General features: G+C 45.2%; 2 protein-coding genes across 2 annotated transcripts in view; both read left to right on the top strand.

The window, feature by feature from the left end:
* The window catches only part of LOC139557729 (receptor tyrosine-protein kinase erbB-3-like), a 33,785-nt gene extending 21,166 nt beyond the window's left edge, over positions 1-12,619 (top strand). Inside the window, exons 13-28 of the mRNA XM_071372862.1 lie at positions 1,777-1,979; positions 2,149-2,281; positions 2,508-2,601; positions 3,622-3,779; positions 4,008-4,061; positions 4,170-4,311; positions 4,473-4,691; positions 4,979-5,164; positions 6,414-6,572; positions 6,691-6,772; positions 7,104-7,250; positions 7,512-7,609; positions 7,698-7,868; positions 8,527-8,592; positions 8,959-9,262; positions 9,407-12,619. Of these exons, the coding sequence (XP_071228963.1) occupies positions 1,777-1,979; positions 2,149-2,281; positions 2,508-2,601; positions 3,622-3,779; positions 4,008-4,061; positions 4,170-4,311; positions 4,473-4,691; positions 4,979-5,164; positions 6,414-6,572; positions 6,691-6,772; positions 7,104-7,250; positions 7,512-7,609; positions 7,698-7,868; positions 8,527-8,592; positions 8,959-9,262; positions 9,407-10,548 (3,358 nt within the window). The 3' untranslated portion in view covers positions 10,549-12,619. The remainder of the gene's footprint in view (positions 1-1,776; positions 1,980-2,148; positions 2,282-2,507; positions 2,602-3,621; positions 3,780-4,007; positions 4,062-4,169; positions 4,312-4,472; positions 4,692-4,978; positions 5,165-6,413; positions 6,573-6,690; positions 6,773-7,103; positions 7,251-7,511; positions 7,610-7,697; positions 7,869-8,526; positions 8,593-8,958; positions 9,263-9,406) is intronic.
* A 343-nt stretch (positions 12,620-12,962) lies between these two features.
* LOC139557728 (proliferation-associated protein 2G4-like) lies at positions 12,963-19,600 on the top strand. The gene is made up of 13 exons (XM_071372859.1): positions 12,963-13,231; positions 14,261-14,389; positions 14,673-14,778; positions 14,994-15,063; positions 15,364-15,456; positions 15,676-15,739; positions 15,874-15,952; positions 16,147-16,225; positions 16,457-16,590; positions 16,873-16,967; positions 17,197-17,324; positions 17,700-17,753; positions 18,151-19,600. The coding sequence occupies exons 1-13, from the start codon at positions 13,144-13,146 to the stop codon at positions 18,226-18,228; spliced, it is 1,197 nt and encodes a 398-aa protein (XP_071228960.1). The 5' UTR covers positions 12,963-13,143; the 3' UTR covers positions 18,229-19,600.
* Positions 19,601-19,625: the final 25 nt, after the last annotated feature.

Raw genomic sequence — 19,625 nt, 5'->3', positions numbered from 1 at the left:
CCAAATTATCAGCCTGTCCATAGCCTAATGATCAGCCTGTCCGTAGCCTAATGATCAACCATTGATACATTTCAGTGAAGCATTTGATACTTTAATTTGAGTGCTTTATCTAAATCTGTGCAACCACTTATTGAAAAGCTTTTTTTGTCTCTGTCTTTTAGGGTTGCCTATAACACAAGTGGTCTAGGCCTAGATTAACTTTAGCAGGCCTATAATATATAGCCTCATACACTGTATATGCTATATGCTTGATGGATGAATATATTCTTGAATATAGTCTTCTTCACTGTTCCCTTCTTGCACAATTCATGCATCTCTGCTGGACTGTCTCTTCCCCCTCTCTCTAGCACTTGAATGTGTAGCCTATATATAGACAATGAACAGTTTATTAGGTACACCCATCTAGTACTGGGTTGGACACCCCCTTTGCTTCAAGAACAGCCTGAATTCATTGTGGCATGGAAACGTTGCTCAAAAACATTCCCCAAACCATTCCACCACCGCCACCAGCCTGTACCGTTGACACCAGGCACCACAACACCACCGCCACCAGCCTGTACCGTTGACACTAGGCAGGACAACACCACCGCCACCAGCCTGTACCGTTGACACCAGGCACCACAACACCATCGCCACCAGCCTGTACCGTTGACACCAGGCACCACAACACCACCGCCACCAGCCTGTACCGTTGACACCAGGCAGGACAACACCACCGCCACCAGCCTGTACCGTTGACACCAGGCAGGACAACACCACCGCCACCAGCCTGTACCGTTGACACCAGGCACCACAACACCACCGCCACCAGCCTGTACCGTTGACACCAGGCAGGACAACACCACCGCCACCAGCCGGTACCGTTGACACCAGGCAGGACAACACCACCGCCACCAGCCTGTACCGTTGACACCGACACCAGGCACCACAACACCACCGCCACCAGTCTGTACCGTTGACACCAGGCAGGACAACACCACTGCCACCAGCCTGTACCGTTGACACCAGGTAGGACAACACCACCGCCACCAGCCTGTACCGTTGACACCAGGCACCACAACACCACCGCCACCAGCCTGTACCGTTGACACCAGGCAGGACAACACCACCGCCACCAGCCTGTACCGTTGACACCAGGCACCACAACACCACCGCCACCAGTCTGTACCGTTGACACCAGGCAGGACGGGGCCTTGGAGCGGCTTCTTCTTGTTTTCAGCTGATAGGAGTGGAACCCAGTGTGGTCATCTGCTGCAACTTATTTTAAGCCATTTTTTTCAACTAAGGTCTATTCAAGGAGAGTAGTATCAATTGATTGTCTTGCTTGCTGAATGGCTATACAATAGGCTACAGTGTTGGCAATGAACTGGAGGGGAAGTTTGAATGGAAAGAGTGACATGTGGCTTGGTGTGGTGTGATCACATTGGCTAAATTGATACATTGCTGCACAGCAAATGTAAAAATATATATATTTATTAATCCATTCACACAACGAAGCCACAGACCTGTCAGTGTCCCAGATAACAATTTCTATTGGTGAACAGTTTATTTTCTCGTGCAAAAAGACGCAAAAATCAAACCTGTTCTAAATAAATAATAATTGCTGGATTGCGGCAGGACGATATTTAGCAATTGGTGTGAACAGTGTCATAAACAAGACGTGCTCGTATTTTTTCCGTCTGAATAAGGGACTTGGTGAGAAAGGGCCTTTAGAGGTCGTTTTACTTCTGTTTTCCTCTTACCAATCTCAAACTCTGCTTTTCTCCTCTCCTCCAGGCGTTTCTCTCTGATGGTCATGCGTGTTGCGTCCATCACCTCTCTGGGTCTGCGCTCCCTGAGAGAGATCAGCGACGGCAACGTGTACCTCAGCCACAACGCCAACCTGTGTTACCACCACACCGTCAACTGGACACGCCTGTTCACCGGGCACGCCACAAGCCTCAACGACATCAAGGACAACAGGCCTCTGAGAGAGTGTGGTGAGACATCTCAGCTACTAGCTGTTTCAATCTTGCAGGGCCATATTCTGACCTGAGATCTGCACGTTGAATTCCAATTTTCGAGTTGACTTCAATTATGATTTAAGTGAAAGTCAGAGTTGCACGTACTTATCTCAACTCTGAATCATGTTGTTGTTGTTGTTTACAGTTGAGGAGGGTCACGTGTGTGACCCGCTGTGTTCAGACTCAGGCTGCTGGGGCCCGGGGCCTGACCAGTGTCTCTCCTGCAGGAATCACAGCCGAGACTCTACCTGTGTGGCACACTGCAACTTCTACACAGGGTCAGTGGGAGGGACCATTATGTGTGTGTGTTACTTGTGTGTGAGGTGTGAGGTGTGAGAGAGATCAAAATTGAGATAGAGAGTTGGCTGGGTGTGTGTGTGTGTGTGTGTGTGTGTGTGTGTGTGTGTGTGTGTGTGTGTGTGTGTGTGTGTGTGTGTGTGTGTGTGTCTGTGTGTGTGCGTGCGTGCGTGCGTTTAACCATCTGTTGTGTCCCTCCACCACCAGTCAGCCCAGGGAGTTTGCGGGGCCAAAAGGGGAGTGTGTTGCCTGTCATCCAGAATGCCAACCGCAGTATGGGAGGGATAGCTGCACTGGAATGGTAAACAAACTCTCTCTTTCTCTCTTGGTATTCTATCTCTTTCATCCCATCTCTCACTCTCTATCTCTCTCTCTCTTGTCCTCTTGATGTCTCTCTCAATCTCCCTATCAACTAAACCTCACTGCTAGCTTCACATATACAGTCTATAAGTGAAAGGACAGAAAGGATATTGGCTGAGATCTAATACTTTGACACTGTTCTTGGCTTTTCATTCTCTCATTCGTCAGATGATTGTGGTGCATGACTCTGTACTGTAGCAGCCAACTCAGTCATGATACATCTCCTCCCACATAGTTTCTACATTAGTCTCTGTAAACATTGGCTTTTCTGTGATATTACTGGACTGTCAAATATAAGGTGATATAGGCATTTGTTTGCTTTTGGCTTATCAGCATTTCTCCCTAATCTTATAGGACATTGTATTGTAACTTTAAACGGTGATGACTCATCCGGAAGTTAACCCACACACACACACCTTTCCACATCACATACCCTGCACATGACGTCATGCACCGCAATATAATGGGAATAACACCAGGCAAATAGGCTGGACTATTTTCTCCTTCCTTTTAGGATTTGATATTTATTTTGATCCTGGGCTGCAGTATATTGGTCCATTAGATATCACATCCATATCTGTTTCTGTTTCTGGCTGAGTGTCAAAAAATGTGTTTGACAGATACATTAGAGAAAGAGTGTTGTATTATTTCACTGTTCATTAATATAATGGATAAAATGCCCTCTTTTCTGACATTGGTAAGTGATTTTTCTCTCTCTCCATCACCCCCTCTCTCCTTCTTTCTCCCCTCCCTCTCTCTCTTTCCAACACCCCCCTCTCTCCTTCTTTCTCCCCTCCCTCTCTCGCTTTCCAACACCCCCCTGTCTCCTTCTTTCTCCCCTCTCTCTCTTTCCAACACCCCCTCTCTCCTTCTTTCTCCCCCTCCCTGTCTCACACTCCCCTCCCTCTCTCTCTCCATCACCCCTCTCTCTCCCCTCCCCCCATTTCTCTCCCTCTCTCAGGGGTCTGATGAGTGTGTGATGTGTTCCAGTCTGAGAGACGGTCCTCACTGTGTGTTCTCCTGCCCCAGTGGGGTGAACGGGGAGAACGGGCAGTTCATCTACAAATACCCCAACAAGGACAGCTACTGTGAGCCCTGCCATGTCAACTGCACACAGGGGTGAGCGTGTGCGTGTGCGTGTGCGTGTGCATGTGCGTGTGTGTGTGCGTGTGTGTGTGCGTGTGTGTGTGTGTGTGTGTGTGTGTGTGTGTGTGTGTGTGTGTGTGTGTGTGTGTGTGTGTGTGTGTGTGTGTGTGTGTGTGTGTGTGTGTGTGTGTGTGTGTGTGTGTGTGTGTGCGTGTGTGTGTGTGTGCGCGCAGTAGAGTGACACTGTGCATCTTGTTGCAGGTGTTCGGGTCCAGGGTTGAGTGACTGTATAGACAACACTAGACAGTCCACTAGGTGAGTGTCTCTCCCTGCTGGTGTTATATACACACACACCCCACTCAAACACACACACACAAACACACTCAAACACACACCAGACATTTACACATTTTTCTCCTGAAGCACTCAGATCACAGGAATAGCGTTGGGAGTGCCGGCTGCCCTCATAGTCTGCCTGGCATTGTTTGTGTTGGGCATGCTGTACCACCGTGGCCGGGCCATCCGCAGGAAGAGAGCCATGAGGAGGTACCTGAAGAGTGAGGAGGTGAGATTGAAAAGTATATGTCAAATTCAATAGAATACTGGTATATCTCTACAACATAACTGAAAGGAAGTCTGCAGAGTTGTGGGACACATTGGACATATCCAAAAGATCTTTCCAAACTCGCAGTATAAATATAACTGGTCTGTGTGTGTTGTTAAAAGAGTTTTGAGCCGCTGGGGCCAGGAGAGAAAGGGGCTAACGTTCATGCCCGGATCCTGAGGGCCCCAGAGCTGAAGAAGGTCAAAGCCCTTGGCTCTGGAGTGTTTGGTACTGTACACAAAGGCCTGTGGATCCCTGAGGGAGACTCCGTGAAGATTCCTGTAGCCATTAAGACCATCCAGGACCGCACAGGCAGACAGACCTTCACTGAGATCACTGATGTAAGAACCACACACTCTTAACACCCCGACACTCAGTAACAATACTAACGTCTGAATGGAATCCACTACAATTCCTAGTCACCAGATATGTTTGTGTAATGGAGGTGGGTTTTATTGAAGATTAACCTTGCATGAGACGTAAATACTTGTGTTAATTCCATGAGCTAACGCCTGGGCTTTAGCTCACCAAGCTAACACAGTCTTGTGGTGTGTAGGAGATCCTGTCTGATTCCCTCTCCCTCTCTCTCTCTCGCGCTCTCGTTCTCTCTGTGTGTCCTCCTTTGCAGCACATGTTGTCCATGGGCAGTCTTGACCACCCGTATATCGTCAGGCTCATAGGTGTCTGTCCAGGTGCCAGTCTCCAGCTGGTCACGCAGCTCAGCAGCCAGGGGTCCTTACTGAAGCACATCAGGCACCACAGGGACAACCTGGATCCACAGAGGCTTCTCAACTGGTGTGTACAGATAGCTAAGGTGAGGTCATGATCACTAAAGGGTAGAACCATTTTTGGTTCCAGGTGGTTTTCCCCTCAAAGAACCCAGAACCCTTTAAGGGTGTTTTCATATATAGTCCTCTTTAAAATAAACCATCTCAGTCCTCCTTAAAGTGAACTCTGGGGTAAAATAAAGCAAAATAACTCAGTTCTCTTTGTATTCACACTGCCCTTGCCTTTGAATTTGGACTCAACCCTTTTGCCTGTTCACTTCACCTATTTTGTGGTTCCAGTCGTCTTTGCATTCACATTGCTATATTTAGAAAGGAACCAAAATATTTTTCCAACATTCACTCAATGCACTCTGGGTTTTTCCAAAGTACAGGACAGACCATTCCATCAAAACGTGTTATCGGACAGCTAGACATACTGTACCTACTTACATTTTGGAAGCTAATAGATTGCATTTAGTTAAAAGATGAGACAATTGTAAACAGAAGATACTATTAACATGTAAATATTATTGGTAACAGAATAAATAACAGAAGAATAACTGCAGACAATATAATGCTATATTGGAAACTTGTAAACCCAATGTAGGCTACTGCTTCTTTCAGAGCTAGAATTGATTTTGTACCCTATGGTGGGATTCTCACCAAATATGTTGTTGTCTTCTCACACTATTCAAACCCCACAATAGAATAAACAGTTTATCACACTGCTGTATTGTAGCCTATAGATCACATTTAGCAAACAAATAATCTGAACTAAAAACTCTGATTATCCCGCAAACCTGTACATCCTCTTCTCTCTTTAGTGGCACCAAAGTGAGGGGTTATGTCAGGGGAAACGATGCTGCAGAAGTCTAGTGTGTGGTGCGGGAATAATGACAAGCGAACCTGGGGGGCTTTGCGTTCACATTGTCCTAAAAAAGAGAACAGACCGCGGAATTCAAGCGAACCGAACTCAGACCACTTCTCGAGATGGTCTCAGATCAGTTCTCTTTGGGGGCTCTTTTGAGGGGTCCGAGTTCCTTTGGAGTGTTCACACTGCACAGACATTTAAGCGAACTGCACTAGGTTCACAAAAAATGGCTGAAAGGGAAAAAGTGTGAAAACACCTTAAAAACCCTTTGGTAAAAAGGTTCTACCTGGAAACAAAATCAAAAAAGGTTAAAAAAGGGTTTTCTTACCCTTCATGATTCTAAGACTCTTATTGAGTCTCACTGTTTCACAGTTATTATCATGACTCAGTGTTTTGTGGGTGACCTCTTGTGTGTCTGTCTTCAGGGCATGTATTACCTGGAGGAACACTGTATGGTGCACAGAAACCTGGCTGCGAGGAACGTGATGTTAAAGAATGATTACTTCGTCCAGATTTCTGACTACGGTGTGGCTGACCTGCTCTATCCTGATGACAAGAAATATGTCTACAGTGACAGTAACAAGGTAATCAGGACACACATTCACCGCTCCATTCACCTTGATTCATCAAGATATTGTATTTCACAAGTTGTTGTCCACAGTAAACAGACAAAATGAGCTTATGCTTCTATGTTTCTTCCAGACTCCCATAAACATAAAATGGATGGCCCTGGAAAGCATCCTGTTCCGAACATACACTCATCAGAGTGACGTCTGGAGTTATGGTCAGACAGCATGGTCATAAGTGTCTGTCTGTCTGTCTGTCTGTCTGTCTGTCTGTCTGTCTGTCTGTCTGTCTGTCTGTCTGTCTGTCTGTCTGTCTGTCTGTCTGTCTCTGTTTGTCTTTCTGTCTATCTCTGTTTGTCTTTCTGTCTGTCTCTGTTTGTCTTTCTGTCTGTCTCTGTCTGTCTGTGTCAAATGTCTTTCTCTGTCTGTATGTATGTCTGTCTGTCTGTCTGTATGTGTCTCTGTCTGTCTGTCCGTCTGTCCATCTGTCCCTACGTCTGTTTGTGTTAAACATCTATGTCATCATGACATAACCTCTCCCTTCTGCAGGAGTGACAGTGTGGGAGATGATGTCATTCGGAGCAGAGCCCTACGCATCCATGCAGCCCCAAGATGTCCCCAGTGTACTGGAGAAGGGAGAGCGCCTGTCCCAGCCCCACATCTGTACTATAGACGTGTATATGGTCATGGTTAAGTGTGAGTGACTGTTCAAAAGTCATGTACACACTACGCACATCCAACAGACTACTGAACTGCCATGGGACAAGAGGAAAAATACTAGCACACTTTTACCATTATTTGGACCACAAATGACCACAAACGATCCTCATCAGAATATTAATGGTTGAAATTAAATGGTTTCTATTTAAATGAAAGGTATTTTCTTTCTTTTCCGTGGGGTGACTACACACCCAGCACCCTTTGGACATTGATAATGTTATTGTTTTCTAATACCAGGCTGGATGATTGATGAGAATATTCGCCCGACCTTCAAAGAACTGGCCAATGACTTTATTCGCATGGCAAGAGACCCACCTCGCTACCTTGTCATCAAGGTAAGGAAAAGATTACAGCACTTTATTCATTTTCTGTCTATTCAAGTCCTATTGACAGAAGTCTTTATTACTGACACTTTGCCTATAGGACAGAGGAGAGGCGGGGCCAGAAGAATCCCACCAACGAGACTCAGAGCTGGACAATTTGGAGGCGGGCCTGGAGGACCAGGATGAGGAGGGATTGGAGGACGGTTTGGCCACTCCTCCCCTTACCCTGTCCCCATCCAGGATGTCTCGCCTGAGGATGAGCTCATATAGGGTCAATTTTATTCATCTGCACACATAACTTGAATTTCTGCACTAATCACATCTACTGAGTTACTAGTGATGGAACACAAGGCTTTCTGAAGGCTTCGGCGCTTTCACCAAATTGTGCCGGAAAACGCTTCATTACTCATAGCTTCATTATCTGTTCACAATGCACATTAGTGACATCTGCTGGACAACAATAAATAGCAGTGTGTGATTATCAGACGTTTTCTTTCTCCACTGTGTATCAAAACTCGCAGTGGCACAGCGGTAAGTCGTTGACTTTAGTAGCCTGTAATCAGTTTGAATACCAGGTTCTCATCTTGCTTCCCTTTTTTGCCTTCAAGTTTAAAAAATTCTAAAACTGAATTCAGCCTTATTTAGGATGCTTAAGACAGAATCTTATACTATACTAAATAAAATCAAATTATTTGAACAAAACTACGATTCTTTGACGAAACGAAGCTTCCGACGTCATTGATCACGTGCTTCTGATGAAGCGATACAAGCATCGGCACACTGCTTCGGAAAACACTTCTTCGATTCTGACGTATGCCTCGGAGCTCCGGTATCAAACGTAAAAAAACACTATGAGTTACACACTCAAATATCAAGTTAAAAAAGGTCAGTGTGAACTTTAACCTCCCTCTCTCTCTTTGACTTCTCAGAGTGCCAGTGTCACCGTTCAGGCCGGACCAGTAGAGTACCTTCCCATGACACCCAGCTCTGGAGAGGTCAGACACCACAACACATCACACATCACAGATAAGGAGATCTTGATATCAGGGCCATCATTTCCCACTGCGAATAGCCAGAAACAACTGGCACTAACATTTAACTGAGAGCAATAAGTATTAGGACTCCACTTTGCCAAATGGCTTCACTTAAATCACTATTATAACTAAACATTGCCAAGAGGAAATAACTGTTTCAGGAAACTCAGACACATAAATATGTTGTATCGAATTCATGTCTCATCCCGATTCCACTGGTTCCATTTCGTAATGATGAAGATGGGGATGATGGTCTATGAATGACCATTTTCCACTTCAAACATATTCTTGGAACTCAAAGGTCTTTTCACTGTATCCTTCCTTCAGTTGTTCTCCCAGCAGTCTCGTCTGAACTCAGCGAGGACACTGTCACAGGGGTTAGAGGGAAGACGGAGTGGCCTGGACGTTGAGCTGACCGAGGGAGTGTCACTGAGCGGCAGCTTGCGCAGGCAGCAGCCCAGAGCTGGCAGGGACAGTAGCAGTAGTACCCACCACACCTCCACCACCATGGTGCATAGGAGCCAATCTGCAGTCTCAGAGTCACACTCCAACAGGCCTGAGCAAGAGGAGGAGGGGGAGGAAGATCACTATGGATACGTGCTGCCTGGAGTGTCTAATACTCCAGAGAGAGGTGAGAGGGAGAGGTGACCCCTGGATGTGCAGGCAACACACCACATGAATGTGATCAGTGTTATATTTTTTTCCATCTGTGTTGATGGAGTGATACAATTCTTAGTTATATTCTCTAATATCGCTTTCCTCCTTTATGTGGCAGATTGTCTGCTGTCTCACCCAGCCTCCAGAAACTCTCGCCCAAGTGGAACATCTCTTAGGGGCTCTAGGAGCTCCAAAAATGTGCTGTCACCATTAGCAACTGCCCCAGACCCCACCGCGGACTATGAACTGATGACCAAACAGCCAGCCCATTTGCCCCGCTCCCCCAGAGCCACCTCTGTACAGATAGAAGGGCCTTCATCAGTGGTATGGAGGAAACAGTCCTCAACTCTGCCCTCCCCAACCTACAATACAGCACCCTCACCACTAGAGGGCGACAACACAGTGCATGGGGCCTCACAGGAGTCATCGTCAGGCACTGCAGCCACTCCTGGGGGAAGCCAGTGTTCAACAGAGGCCTCTGATAGTGCTTCGGCTAGAGTAGCAGAGGGAGACATGCTGCAGCCGCTGGTTGACAGGCCTTACAGTGGATCTGTTGTGTCTGACAGTGGAGGGGTGACTCAGGGGAGGCCAGAGCAAGCAGCTGTAGTGGACTATGAATACATGGATATCCGGAGCACCACAAACAACACAGACACAGAAAGACCGATCTGGGAGAGGCGTGAGTGTCGAGCAGCTGACTTGAGGAAGACAGAGGCAGAAGAACGAGAGAGAGAAGAAGAAGGAAAGAGTCAGGAGGTAGAGGAGGAGAAAGGAAAGGAAGACGAGGAAGGGGAGGAAGTTTACCAGTACACTAACAAGCAGCCCAGACTCCTCAGAGAGAGCAATAAAGTGGCGGGGCTCCTCCCCAAGCCAAGGCCCAAGCCCAGCCTCCTCCCCAAGCCAAGGCCCAAACCCAGCCTCAGCCCCAGCCCCAATCCCAACCCCAGGCCAGATGGTTTCACAGCAGTGGTAGACAGCCAGGTGGAGGTATATGAGGAGATGCATGCCTTTGGAGGGGGCTCCCATCGAGGGGACCACCAGGAGGCAGAGTACCAGAACCTCCCAGTCCCAGGGAAGGGGAGGGCCACCACGGCTGAGGAGGGGGGCGCGGGTAGCAGGTGTGCCGGGCTAGGGTTGGGGGGGTACATCAAAGTATGCTCTGGTGTGGGAGTGGTAGAGCCGAGCAGTAACACATCGTTTGACAACCCTGACTACTGGCACAGCAGACTGTTCCTCAAGCCAGATGCTATGTGCACATAATGATGTGGACTGAGAAAACAACAACAACCGTGACCAAGCAAGCACAGCCAGAGGTGTTTTATAGAATCATGTACCAGGCTGGGGTGCAGCTCAACCAGTAATGTAGCCCTCTTTTAGTACTGTTGAATGTGTTGTTTATAATGTAGTGTAAGTATTCTCAGTTGGTTTACACATCATCCATCCAAACATCATTGACCAAAAAAACATCTGCAAAATGTCCTATGTAGCATTAATGTTATCTAGCAGTTTATAGTGACATCTCAGTCTAAGAAATGTAACCAAATAGGCAGCTATATATTAAACAACAGCAAAGGATGGCCTAAGCTGTGAGCAAGAATCAGTAAGTCAAAGGCAAACAGAATAGTGAGAAATAGATGCACATAGATCTTAATGTACAAAGATACACAAAGCATATAGAATGTACAAAGATACACAAAGCACACACTAATGGATCAAATTTGCAGTGTTTGCACTTCAACTTGTTCCACTTCCTGGTGAAGCTGAGTTGACCTACATAGATAGAACCTCAAGGTTCCCTGGGTGTGAGGTCTGCCATGTAATGTACATTTGTAGCTTATAGTTTCCTCTATGAAATGAAGTTTTCTTGATGAACATGAGTGTATGGATGAATTTCAGTCATGTATTGACTATGTTATTACAAGTGTGTGTGTGTATGTGTTTCAAGTTTTAATGTTGCATGCACAAGTACAGTGAAATGCCTTTCTTGCTCGCTCTAAATCCAACAATGCAGTAATCAATATCAATTTAGTACTAAAAATAACATAAGGTAGAACAAGAAAAATAAATAAATATGAAGAACACGAGAAGTAAGTAAGCTACAGTGCATTTGAAAGTATTCAGACCCCTGGACTATTTCCAAATTTTGTTGAGTTACAGCCTTATTCTAAAATGGATTTAAAAAAAAATTTAATCATCAATCTACAAAAAAATGTTGGCAAATGTATTAAATATAAAAATCAGAAATACCTTATTTACATAAGTATTCAGACCCTTTGCTAGGAGACTCGAAATTGAGCTCAAGTGCCTCCTGTTTCCATTGATCATCCTTGATGTTTCTACAACTGGATTGGAGTCACCTGTGGTAAATTCAATTGATTGTACATGATTTGGAAAGGCAAACACCTGTCTATATAAGGTCTCACAGTTGACAGTGCATGTCGGAGCAAAAACCAAGCCATGAGATTGAAGGACTTGTCTGTAGAGCGCCGAGACAGGATTGTGTCGAGGTACCATAACATTTTCTGCAGCATTGAAAGGCCCCACTGCTAGAACACAGTGGCCTCCGTCACTCTTAAATGGAAGAAGTTTGGAATCACCAAGAACCTTCCTAGAGCTATCTGCCCGCCCGGCCAAACTGAGCAATCGGGGCAGTGGGGCCTTGGTCAGGGCAGTTGTAATTGAGGCTGTAATCGCTGCCAAAGGAGCTTCAACGTACTGAGTAAAGGGTCTGAATACTTATGTAAATCTGATGTTTACTTTGTTTCTTTTTTATCTACAAACCTGTTTTTGCGTTGTCATTATGGAATATTGTGTGTAGATTGATGGGGGAAAAACAATTGAATCAATTTTAGAATAAGGCTGTAACTTAACAAATTTGGAAAAAGTCAAGGGCTCTGAATCATTTCTCAATGCACTGTATATACAGGGTCAGTTCCAGTACCATGTTTACAATGTGCAGGGATACTGGAGTGATAGAGGTAGATATGTATAGGGGTGGCGCAGTGGTCCCGGGTGGCGCAGTGGTCTAGGGCACTGCATCGCAGTGCTAGCTGCGCCACCAGAGTCTCTGGGTTCGCGCCCAGGCTCTGTCGCAGCCGGCCGCAACCGGGAGATCCGTGGGGCGACGCACAATTGGCATAGCGTCGTCCGGGTTAGGGAGGGTTTGGCCGGTAGGGAGGGTTTGGCCGGTAGGGATATCCTTGTCTCAGTATGTAAAAATGTAATAAATTGTATGCACTCTACTGTAAGTCGCTCTGGATAAGAGCGTATGCTAAATGACTAAAATGTAAAATAAATAGGTGTGTGTGTAAGTGCAACACAAACAGGTCAAGAGATATGTAGAGATATATACTATACACTATTCATGATTAGGCTTAACAGCTATGTAGATATGCAGATAATATGATGCCAGGCCAAAATCTAATGACTACTGAATGTCTAATTTACTGATGAAAAGGTTTATCGGTCAGTGCCATAGATATTAATGGGGAATGGAAACACTAGGATTTAGAACGCCAGCTAACTAACTGTAAATTGGCATGGTTGCGTCAATGGCAGGAGGGAAATGTTGTTTAGTATAAGTGGATTGAATACATATCTTCGCTTAGATTTACTTATTAAAGTGTTTCCATTCCCCTTTAAAACCATGGATCAGTGCGGTGACGCGCTAATTCAATTTGGCGTTCAGCGTGCACTCACTGCGTGGGACGTAGCCAGCTAGTAGGAGGCGGGATCTCTAGCGAGTTGGGCCTGTGCAAGATCTGCGGAGGAGGAGAGAACACTGCAGCGTGGTCGAGTCTGTAGCTGACACCCGGGAAAAAAGTTACTTTGAGTGCAAAAGAGACACCGAAAAAAATGTCTGGAGACGACGAGCCACAAGAGCAGACCATCGCGGATGACTTGGTCGTTACCAAGTACAAGATGGGGGCCGAGATTGCCAATCGTAAGTGAATATGAACATGTTTTTAATAGACTATTGAAGAGTTTAGACGTGACAGTCTGCTGGCTAATGTGCTAACGCTAGCTCAGCTATCACAATGCAGCCATGTGCTATGTTAGCAGCTAACGATAAAAACAACGTCTCCTCGGGGCTAGCGTTTGGCTTATGTAGTTGTCTTAAGCAATAGTTCCGTCAGTTTCGTAGATATATCGTAGCATTGAGTTAGCATATTTTTGCTAACTAATTCTAAAATTAAGCTACATAAGTGTATGCATAGACAACGGCTAACTAGCCAAATGCTACGTTAGCTAGCTCACTAGCTAAGGTTATATGCACTGCCTGGAAAGTTGTCACTGGTTAACATAACTGATTAGCAAACTACCGTCTGAATAAGTTGGCTATGATCCCGTTACATTTAATTAACTACTATTTTCTACGTTTAGTTAACTAGTTAGTTAACAACGATTCATTTTAACTCATGTTTGCCAACTTACTATTTAAAACGGGTCGTTTGCACCGCTCTTCTCTTAACGTACTCGCGCATGTCACTGATCTTGAACTGTTACCGGTAGCAAGTGAATCGTGTTCTCAGTGAAGCCATGGATGGTCACTCATTGTATAGGCATAAGGGCCATCAGTGTCTGTCAGTTTAGTGACAATGTATTGCCTCAGACCTGCAACGCAGTACCACACACAGCCTTAGCCAGCATCTATGCTATACTCCCTATGCATCCAGAAATAGCTACTATATATATTCTGTGTGCATATCTTATACTTACACTCCAACTAGGTCTTCAATTTTGATACAGAGAGTATGTTCATGGGAATGTATGTAAATTCTGATCCTACGTAGTGGTCCTGGGAAGGGATCTTAATGGTAGTGTTTATTGGACCAGAAGATCTACATTTGAGTCATTTAGCTGTGAAATTAGTACAAATCTGTGAGAAGTCACCTCCTCTGGTCCTAATACCTGAAGCATACCTACCTAACCTCTTGTTCTGTCCTCCTGTGTCTCTTCCTGTCTACTCCAGAGGCCCTGAAGGCTGTGGTGGAGGCTGCAAAGGCTGGGGTGACTGTGGTCAGCCTCTGTGAGACAGGAGACGCTTTCATCATGGCAGAAACTGGAAAGGTCTTCAGGAAGGAGAAGGATCTGAAGAAAGGTATGGGCCTCATCTCATTGGTTGTCAATGAGTTGCGTTGACATGAATCATGAGTGAAGTAGCTCTTAGAGTTTTGTAGTTTACTTTTTTAATTGCAGAAAAGTTGAGTTTGGGTAAATCGCGTCTTTTCCTCGTTTACTCATATCCTCTCTCCTTGCGTCTTCAAAACAGAGGGAAGCAAGGAGAGCGGACACAAGGAATCAAAAAACGTAATATTCTTTGTTGTGCAGAAAGTTACTTAGGTTATTAGTGTAAATAAATGTCTACTTATTGCCTCCCTCAGGCATTGCGTTCCCAACCAGCGTATCAGTCAACAACTGCGTGTGCCACTTCTCTCCCCTGAAGAGTGACCCTGAGATCACACTGAAGGACGGGGACCTCATCAAAATGTAGGAACAACATATCTGTCTGCAACTGTTATGGCCGACTGTCTCATGGGCAACTGTTATTCAATAAATTTTTTGCTTCTCTGTATGGGACCTGCATGGCTGTCCCTGTTCAACTGTTGGGGGACTACCCTTCCCATGTCAGTGCATGGGCCAGTCTGATGGTCTTGCGTCTCTGCCTATCCTTCATGTGCTGCTTGTTGTTTTTGCCTGTGCAGTGACCTGGGGGTGCACGTCGATGGCTTCATCTCAAACCTGGCTCACAGCTTTGTGGTGGGAGTGACCAAGGTAGTAGCACTTGGTTGTTTGCAGTGACCGCGTCGGTATCATTATCAAGAGTGCATATGTTGATATGTTCTGTCATACAGAATGCCAGCATACAGATACATTGACAGATGTACAGCACATCAAACGTTACATGCATAGTGCAACCGTCACGTAATGTTAGACACACAAAGGAGTCAGGTAAACAGCCATCTAGTACAGGAAAATCCAACACGTGCGTAATGTTGACTGTTTTTCATATTTTCCTGTGTAATCATTTGCTATGTTATTTCTCCTTCTCATCCTCTGTTTTTGCTGCATCAGGATGCTCCGTTGACAGGACGTAAGGCTGACGTTATTAAAGCGGCACACCTGTGTGCCGAGGCTGCCCTCAGACTGGTCAAGCCTGGAAACCAGGTGAAGTGATTAGCTAGCGCTTTACTGAGTGGGAAGTTGGGGACTAGCCTAGTACCAGATCTGGTTGTGCTCTAAAGCCAACTTCCATGGTGCAGTTGGCTATACAGCACAAACCGAGCGGGGACCAGGCTTATTAGGGATGCAGTGACAAGTGTGTAAAAAGAAGGGGGAAAAAGAAGCTCGACTAACAAATATATTTGGTATTGTAATGGTACACAGAACTCACAGGTCACAGAAGCCTGGAACAAGATTGCCAAGTCATTCAAATGCTCAGCCATAGAGGGTGAGTCCCTCCTTTTCATTTAATCTAGTTGGTGCCACATTGATACACGATACAGTCAACCCCTTGTGTCTTGTACTGGTAACTTGTTGGTAAGTCACATACCTTGACTTTTTGTCATGTATTACACTCCTCAGGCATGCTGTCCCATCAGTTGAAGCAGCATGTTATTGACGGAGAGAAAACCATCATTCAGAACCCCACGGACCTGCAGAGGTGACATTTAATATTAGTCCCAAGACATCTGGCTTGTTTTGGTATTACTTGTAAGATGCATATGTTATTGTTTCTCGTCTTTGTCGTATGTGTCTGAGGCACCGCTGTAGCGCTAATAGTAATTGCTCTTAGGGGACAAAAAGTTTTGTTGAATTATTCATGGTCTTGTCTCGCTCTCTGTTGGTGTTGCGTAGGAAGGACCACGAGAAGGCAGAGTTTGAGGTACACGAGGTGTATGCTGTGGATGTGCTCATCAGCACCGGAGAAGGCAAGGTGAGGGACAAACATTCACTCAACATTTCAGTCGTGTGAAGCTCACATCCGTTGATGGGTTGTACTAAAATCTATTAAGTTCTCACATTCAGGAACAGCAAAACAGTGAGGGGACATTATCTTTTTTTCTATGCATTGAATTACTCTATTGTGCATCTCCTGTCATCACTTTGTATGTGCTGTAAACCCCCTTCCGTTCATTGCGCTAACTTCCCATGTCTTCTACTCCAGGCGAAGGATGCAGGCCAGAGGACCACCATTTACAAGAGGGACCCAGACAAGCAGTATGGCCTGAAGATGAAGACATCCAGGAGTTTCTTCAGCGAGGTGGAGAGACGCTTCGATGCCATGCCTTTCACTCTCAGGTAGCACTTCTGCCGCAGGGAGTGGACTTTTACCTACAACTAATATTATACTTTTACCCAGAACACCTTCAATGACAGTTAGGGAGAGAAGAGGCTATTCAAATTCAGAAATTGAATAAGGCACATATACATTTTTCCACGATTAGACTATTTGATACAATAGACTGAACACATAATTTTTGTTTCCTCGGTTTTAATACCGATTAGATATCTAATGTTTTGGTTCTCTCTTCTGCCTTTTTTATATTCTCCCCTCTCCCTGGATCTGTCGTTCTGTCTCAGGGCGTTTGAGGATGAGGGCAAGGCAAGGCTGGGTGTGGTAGAGTGTGCCAAACATGAACTCCTGCAGCCCTTCAACGTTCTACACGAGAAAGAAGGTTAGTTGGAAGATCTAACCAGACAGAGGCTATGCATTTATGCTAAAGTACTGCGCATTACTTTTTGTGAAATTGTGTCAGATAATCCTGTAAGGGATGTGAAGGTGGCTTGACATGCAAATTAAATATTTCTTCATTGATTCAGTTCACCACTTGACCGGTACACTACAAAATGAAAGTGGCATAACCAAGTTGTTATAAGTTTAAGGGCTCTTTTCTGTGAGTCTAGGTGAGTTTGTGGCCCAGTTCAAGTTCACTGTTCTGCTGATGGCCAACGGACCCCTACGCATCACCACAGGGCTGTATGAGCAGGAGCTGTACAAGTCTGAACACGAAGTAGAGGACGCAGATCTCAAGGTAAAGCAAGACAGATGGGCTGGACCTGTAACGTTTTGCCAACGTGAGCAGAGCGCGAACCACTTAATCAAGTGTTCTCGTGTGTGTGCTGCGTGTGGTATTCATAAACATGGTGCTGCTTGCACTCCGGTTTCATAGAAGATAATGGGAGCACCTCACGCTTGGCAAAAGTTGCACGTCCACTGTAGCATGACTGTTATACCCCTGACTTGCCTAGTTAAATAAAGGTTACATTTAAATATACCCATACCAGTTCCCTACTTGTACACTGGAGGGATGAGGGTAAATCATCTGCTGTGATTGGCTTTTCCAAACTTGTTATGTACTAAGCTGATATGGTTGATTTGTGTTCTCAAAAACCAACCTTCTTTTCAGGCCTTGCTCCAAAGCTCAGCGAGCCGCAAGACGCAGAAGAAGAAGAAAAAGAAGGTAGGCTAACCGGAAGGTCGCTGGTTCGAATCCCCGAGCCGGCAAGGTAGAAAAATCTGACGTTCTGCCTTTTGAGCAAGGCAGTTAACCCCAAACAACTGCTCCCGTGCGCCTATGAGATGGATGTTTTAAGGTAGCCCCCCACACCTCTGATTCAGAGGGGTTGGGTTAAATGCGGGAGACTCATCTCAGTTGAATGCAGTCAGTTGTGCAACTGACTAGGTATCCCCTACTATTTAATGTAAACATTTCCAAGTCTCCCTTGGGAAAGAGGTCTTCTCACCTCAGTGGGACTTCCTTGTTTAATACATAAATGACACGTTAATGTGGTTGTAAAGACACATTCTGTCAGTTTTGCCTCAATCTCTCCACACTTTTTTCCCCCCCTTGTGACAAGGCTTCAAAGACTGTGGAAACCGAAACGGCACCAGGGCAGCCAGCGCCAGAGGTCAAAGAGACCGAAGCTGCAGAATAAGACCTTCCACCCCCTGACCCAGTCTTCGTCTCCCAATAATACTGACAGACTTTTGACAACTGACCAACCCACAGAACAGATGTCAAGACCTTCCATCATGCGCTCCTGTCCTGAGACCCCGCCTCACAGTGCAGCCTAGCCTTGTGATGGAAACCTCCAAATGTTAACTGATGTCAGACTACTGGGGATGGTGCTGCTTACGGCTAAATTCAAATTCTGTCACATCCCATTTCAATCTCACTGTCCTTGAGACAGCAGGGTTCTCCCCATGATAGTAACCACTAAGTGACTCAGAAGGGCTATTGAGTAGAACAAGGGCATTTTCCTGAGTAGACTCTGTGGGAGACATGTTTATACCATCCAGTCGTTGAGCCTTGGTACTGTAATGAAAGTCAGCAGTGAATAATCCAATGATATATGAAAGCAAAGCAGGACAGTTGAGGGTGTGATACGATTGCACTGCGCCAATGACTTTTCTGAAGGAAAACCTTTTCGGTCATAACCATGCAGTTGTATCTTTTAAATTCATGTAAGTGTGTATTTGGGAAGTAAATGTGAAATAACTTGAACCCTCCATTAAACCTACTATAAACATGAGACCTTATAAACAGCCATGTTAGCAGATGACGGCTGACTACGTTGACTCGAATCGTTATGTACATTAGCAAATTCCCTAGGGTCATACCTAGCTATGTCTCTTATCACCTGCAACTAACAGTTTGTGACAACTGCTTAATGTCAGTTTCCATGGATATATCCCCTAACAGGACTACATATTAAATGGATTTAGAGCAGAACAGGGAATTGGATAAGGGGCTTGATCTGTACGCACCACGCAAGGCAGGGGAAAAAACATTGTCACTGAAGCCCAATTATGAAAGGTTTAAATGTTCCCATTTATTAAATGATTTGCGTATATTCCCGCCATATTTCAGTTAATACACTGGTGCTGCCACGGCTCTCGATGAATTACACCTGTATTAGTCACTGTTTACATCGCTATCTATAGCTGTTTCATATCTGATACTTTATTGTAAAATAAGTTTGAGGCTATTTTCTAATCTAGATTTGAAACATTGCCATGGGGGCATCAAATAACAACTCCATTATTGAATTTGGGTATGAGGCAACTGACCAAAGGACTAACCAACCAACTGCTGTACCACTAGTTCCTGTGGGCTTTTCTTTCTGAATAGGATATTAGAGGGAGAGATCATTGTGGAAATGTTTCTGACTTGGTTGATTATTTTAAGTTTGTTCTCAAGAAGGAAATGTATCCTCTCTTGTATTGTAAATGTGTATGGATAGAATTCTACTAAAGTTCCTATTTAGGAAGTAAGAGGTCCTCCCAATAAAATGTGGTATTTTGGAAGGCCTTTGAAATTGTCATTAGCAAA

The sequence above is a fragment of the Salvelinus alpinus genome, chromosome 28 (assembly GCF_045679555.1).
Source record: "Salvelinus alpinus chromosome 28, SLU_Salpinus.1, whole genome shotgun sequence".
Classification (NCBI taxonomy): domain Eukaryota; kingdom Metazoa; phylum Chordata; class Actinopteri; order Salmoniformes; family Salmonidae; genus Salvelinus; species Salvelinus alpinus.
The sequence above is the reverse complement of the archived record's forward strand: the minus strand, read 5'-3'. Positions and strand labels throughout refer to the sequence as shown.

Coding starts and splice junctions, on each gene's coding strand:
- LOC139557728 (XM_071372859.1), top strand. CDS start 13,144: ATGTCTGGAGACGACGAGCCACAAGAGCAGACCATCGCGGATGACTTG. Junction 15,457..15,675: donor TGGTCAAGCCTGGAAACCAG/GTGAAGTGATTA, acceptor AATGGTACACAG/AACTCACAGGTCACAGAAGC. Junction 17,325..17,699: donor TAGAGGACGCAGATCTCAAG/GTAAAGCAAGAC, acceptor CCTTCTTTTCAG/GCCTTGCTCCAAAGCTCAGC.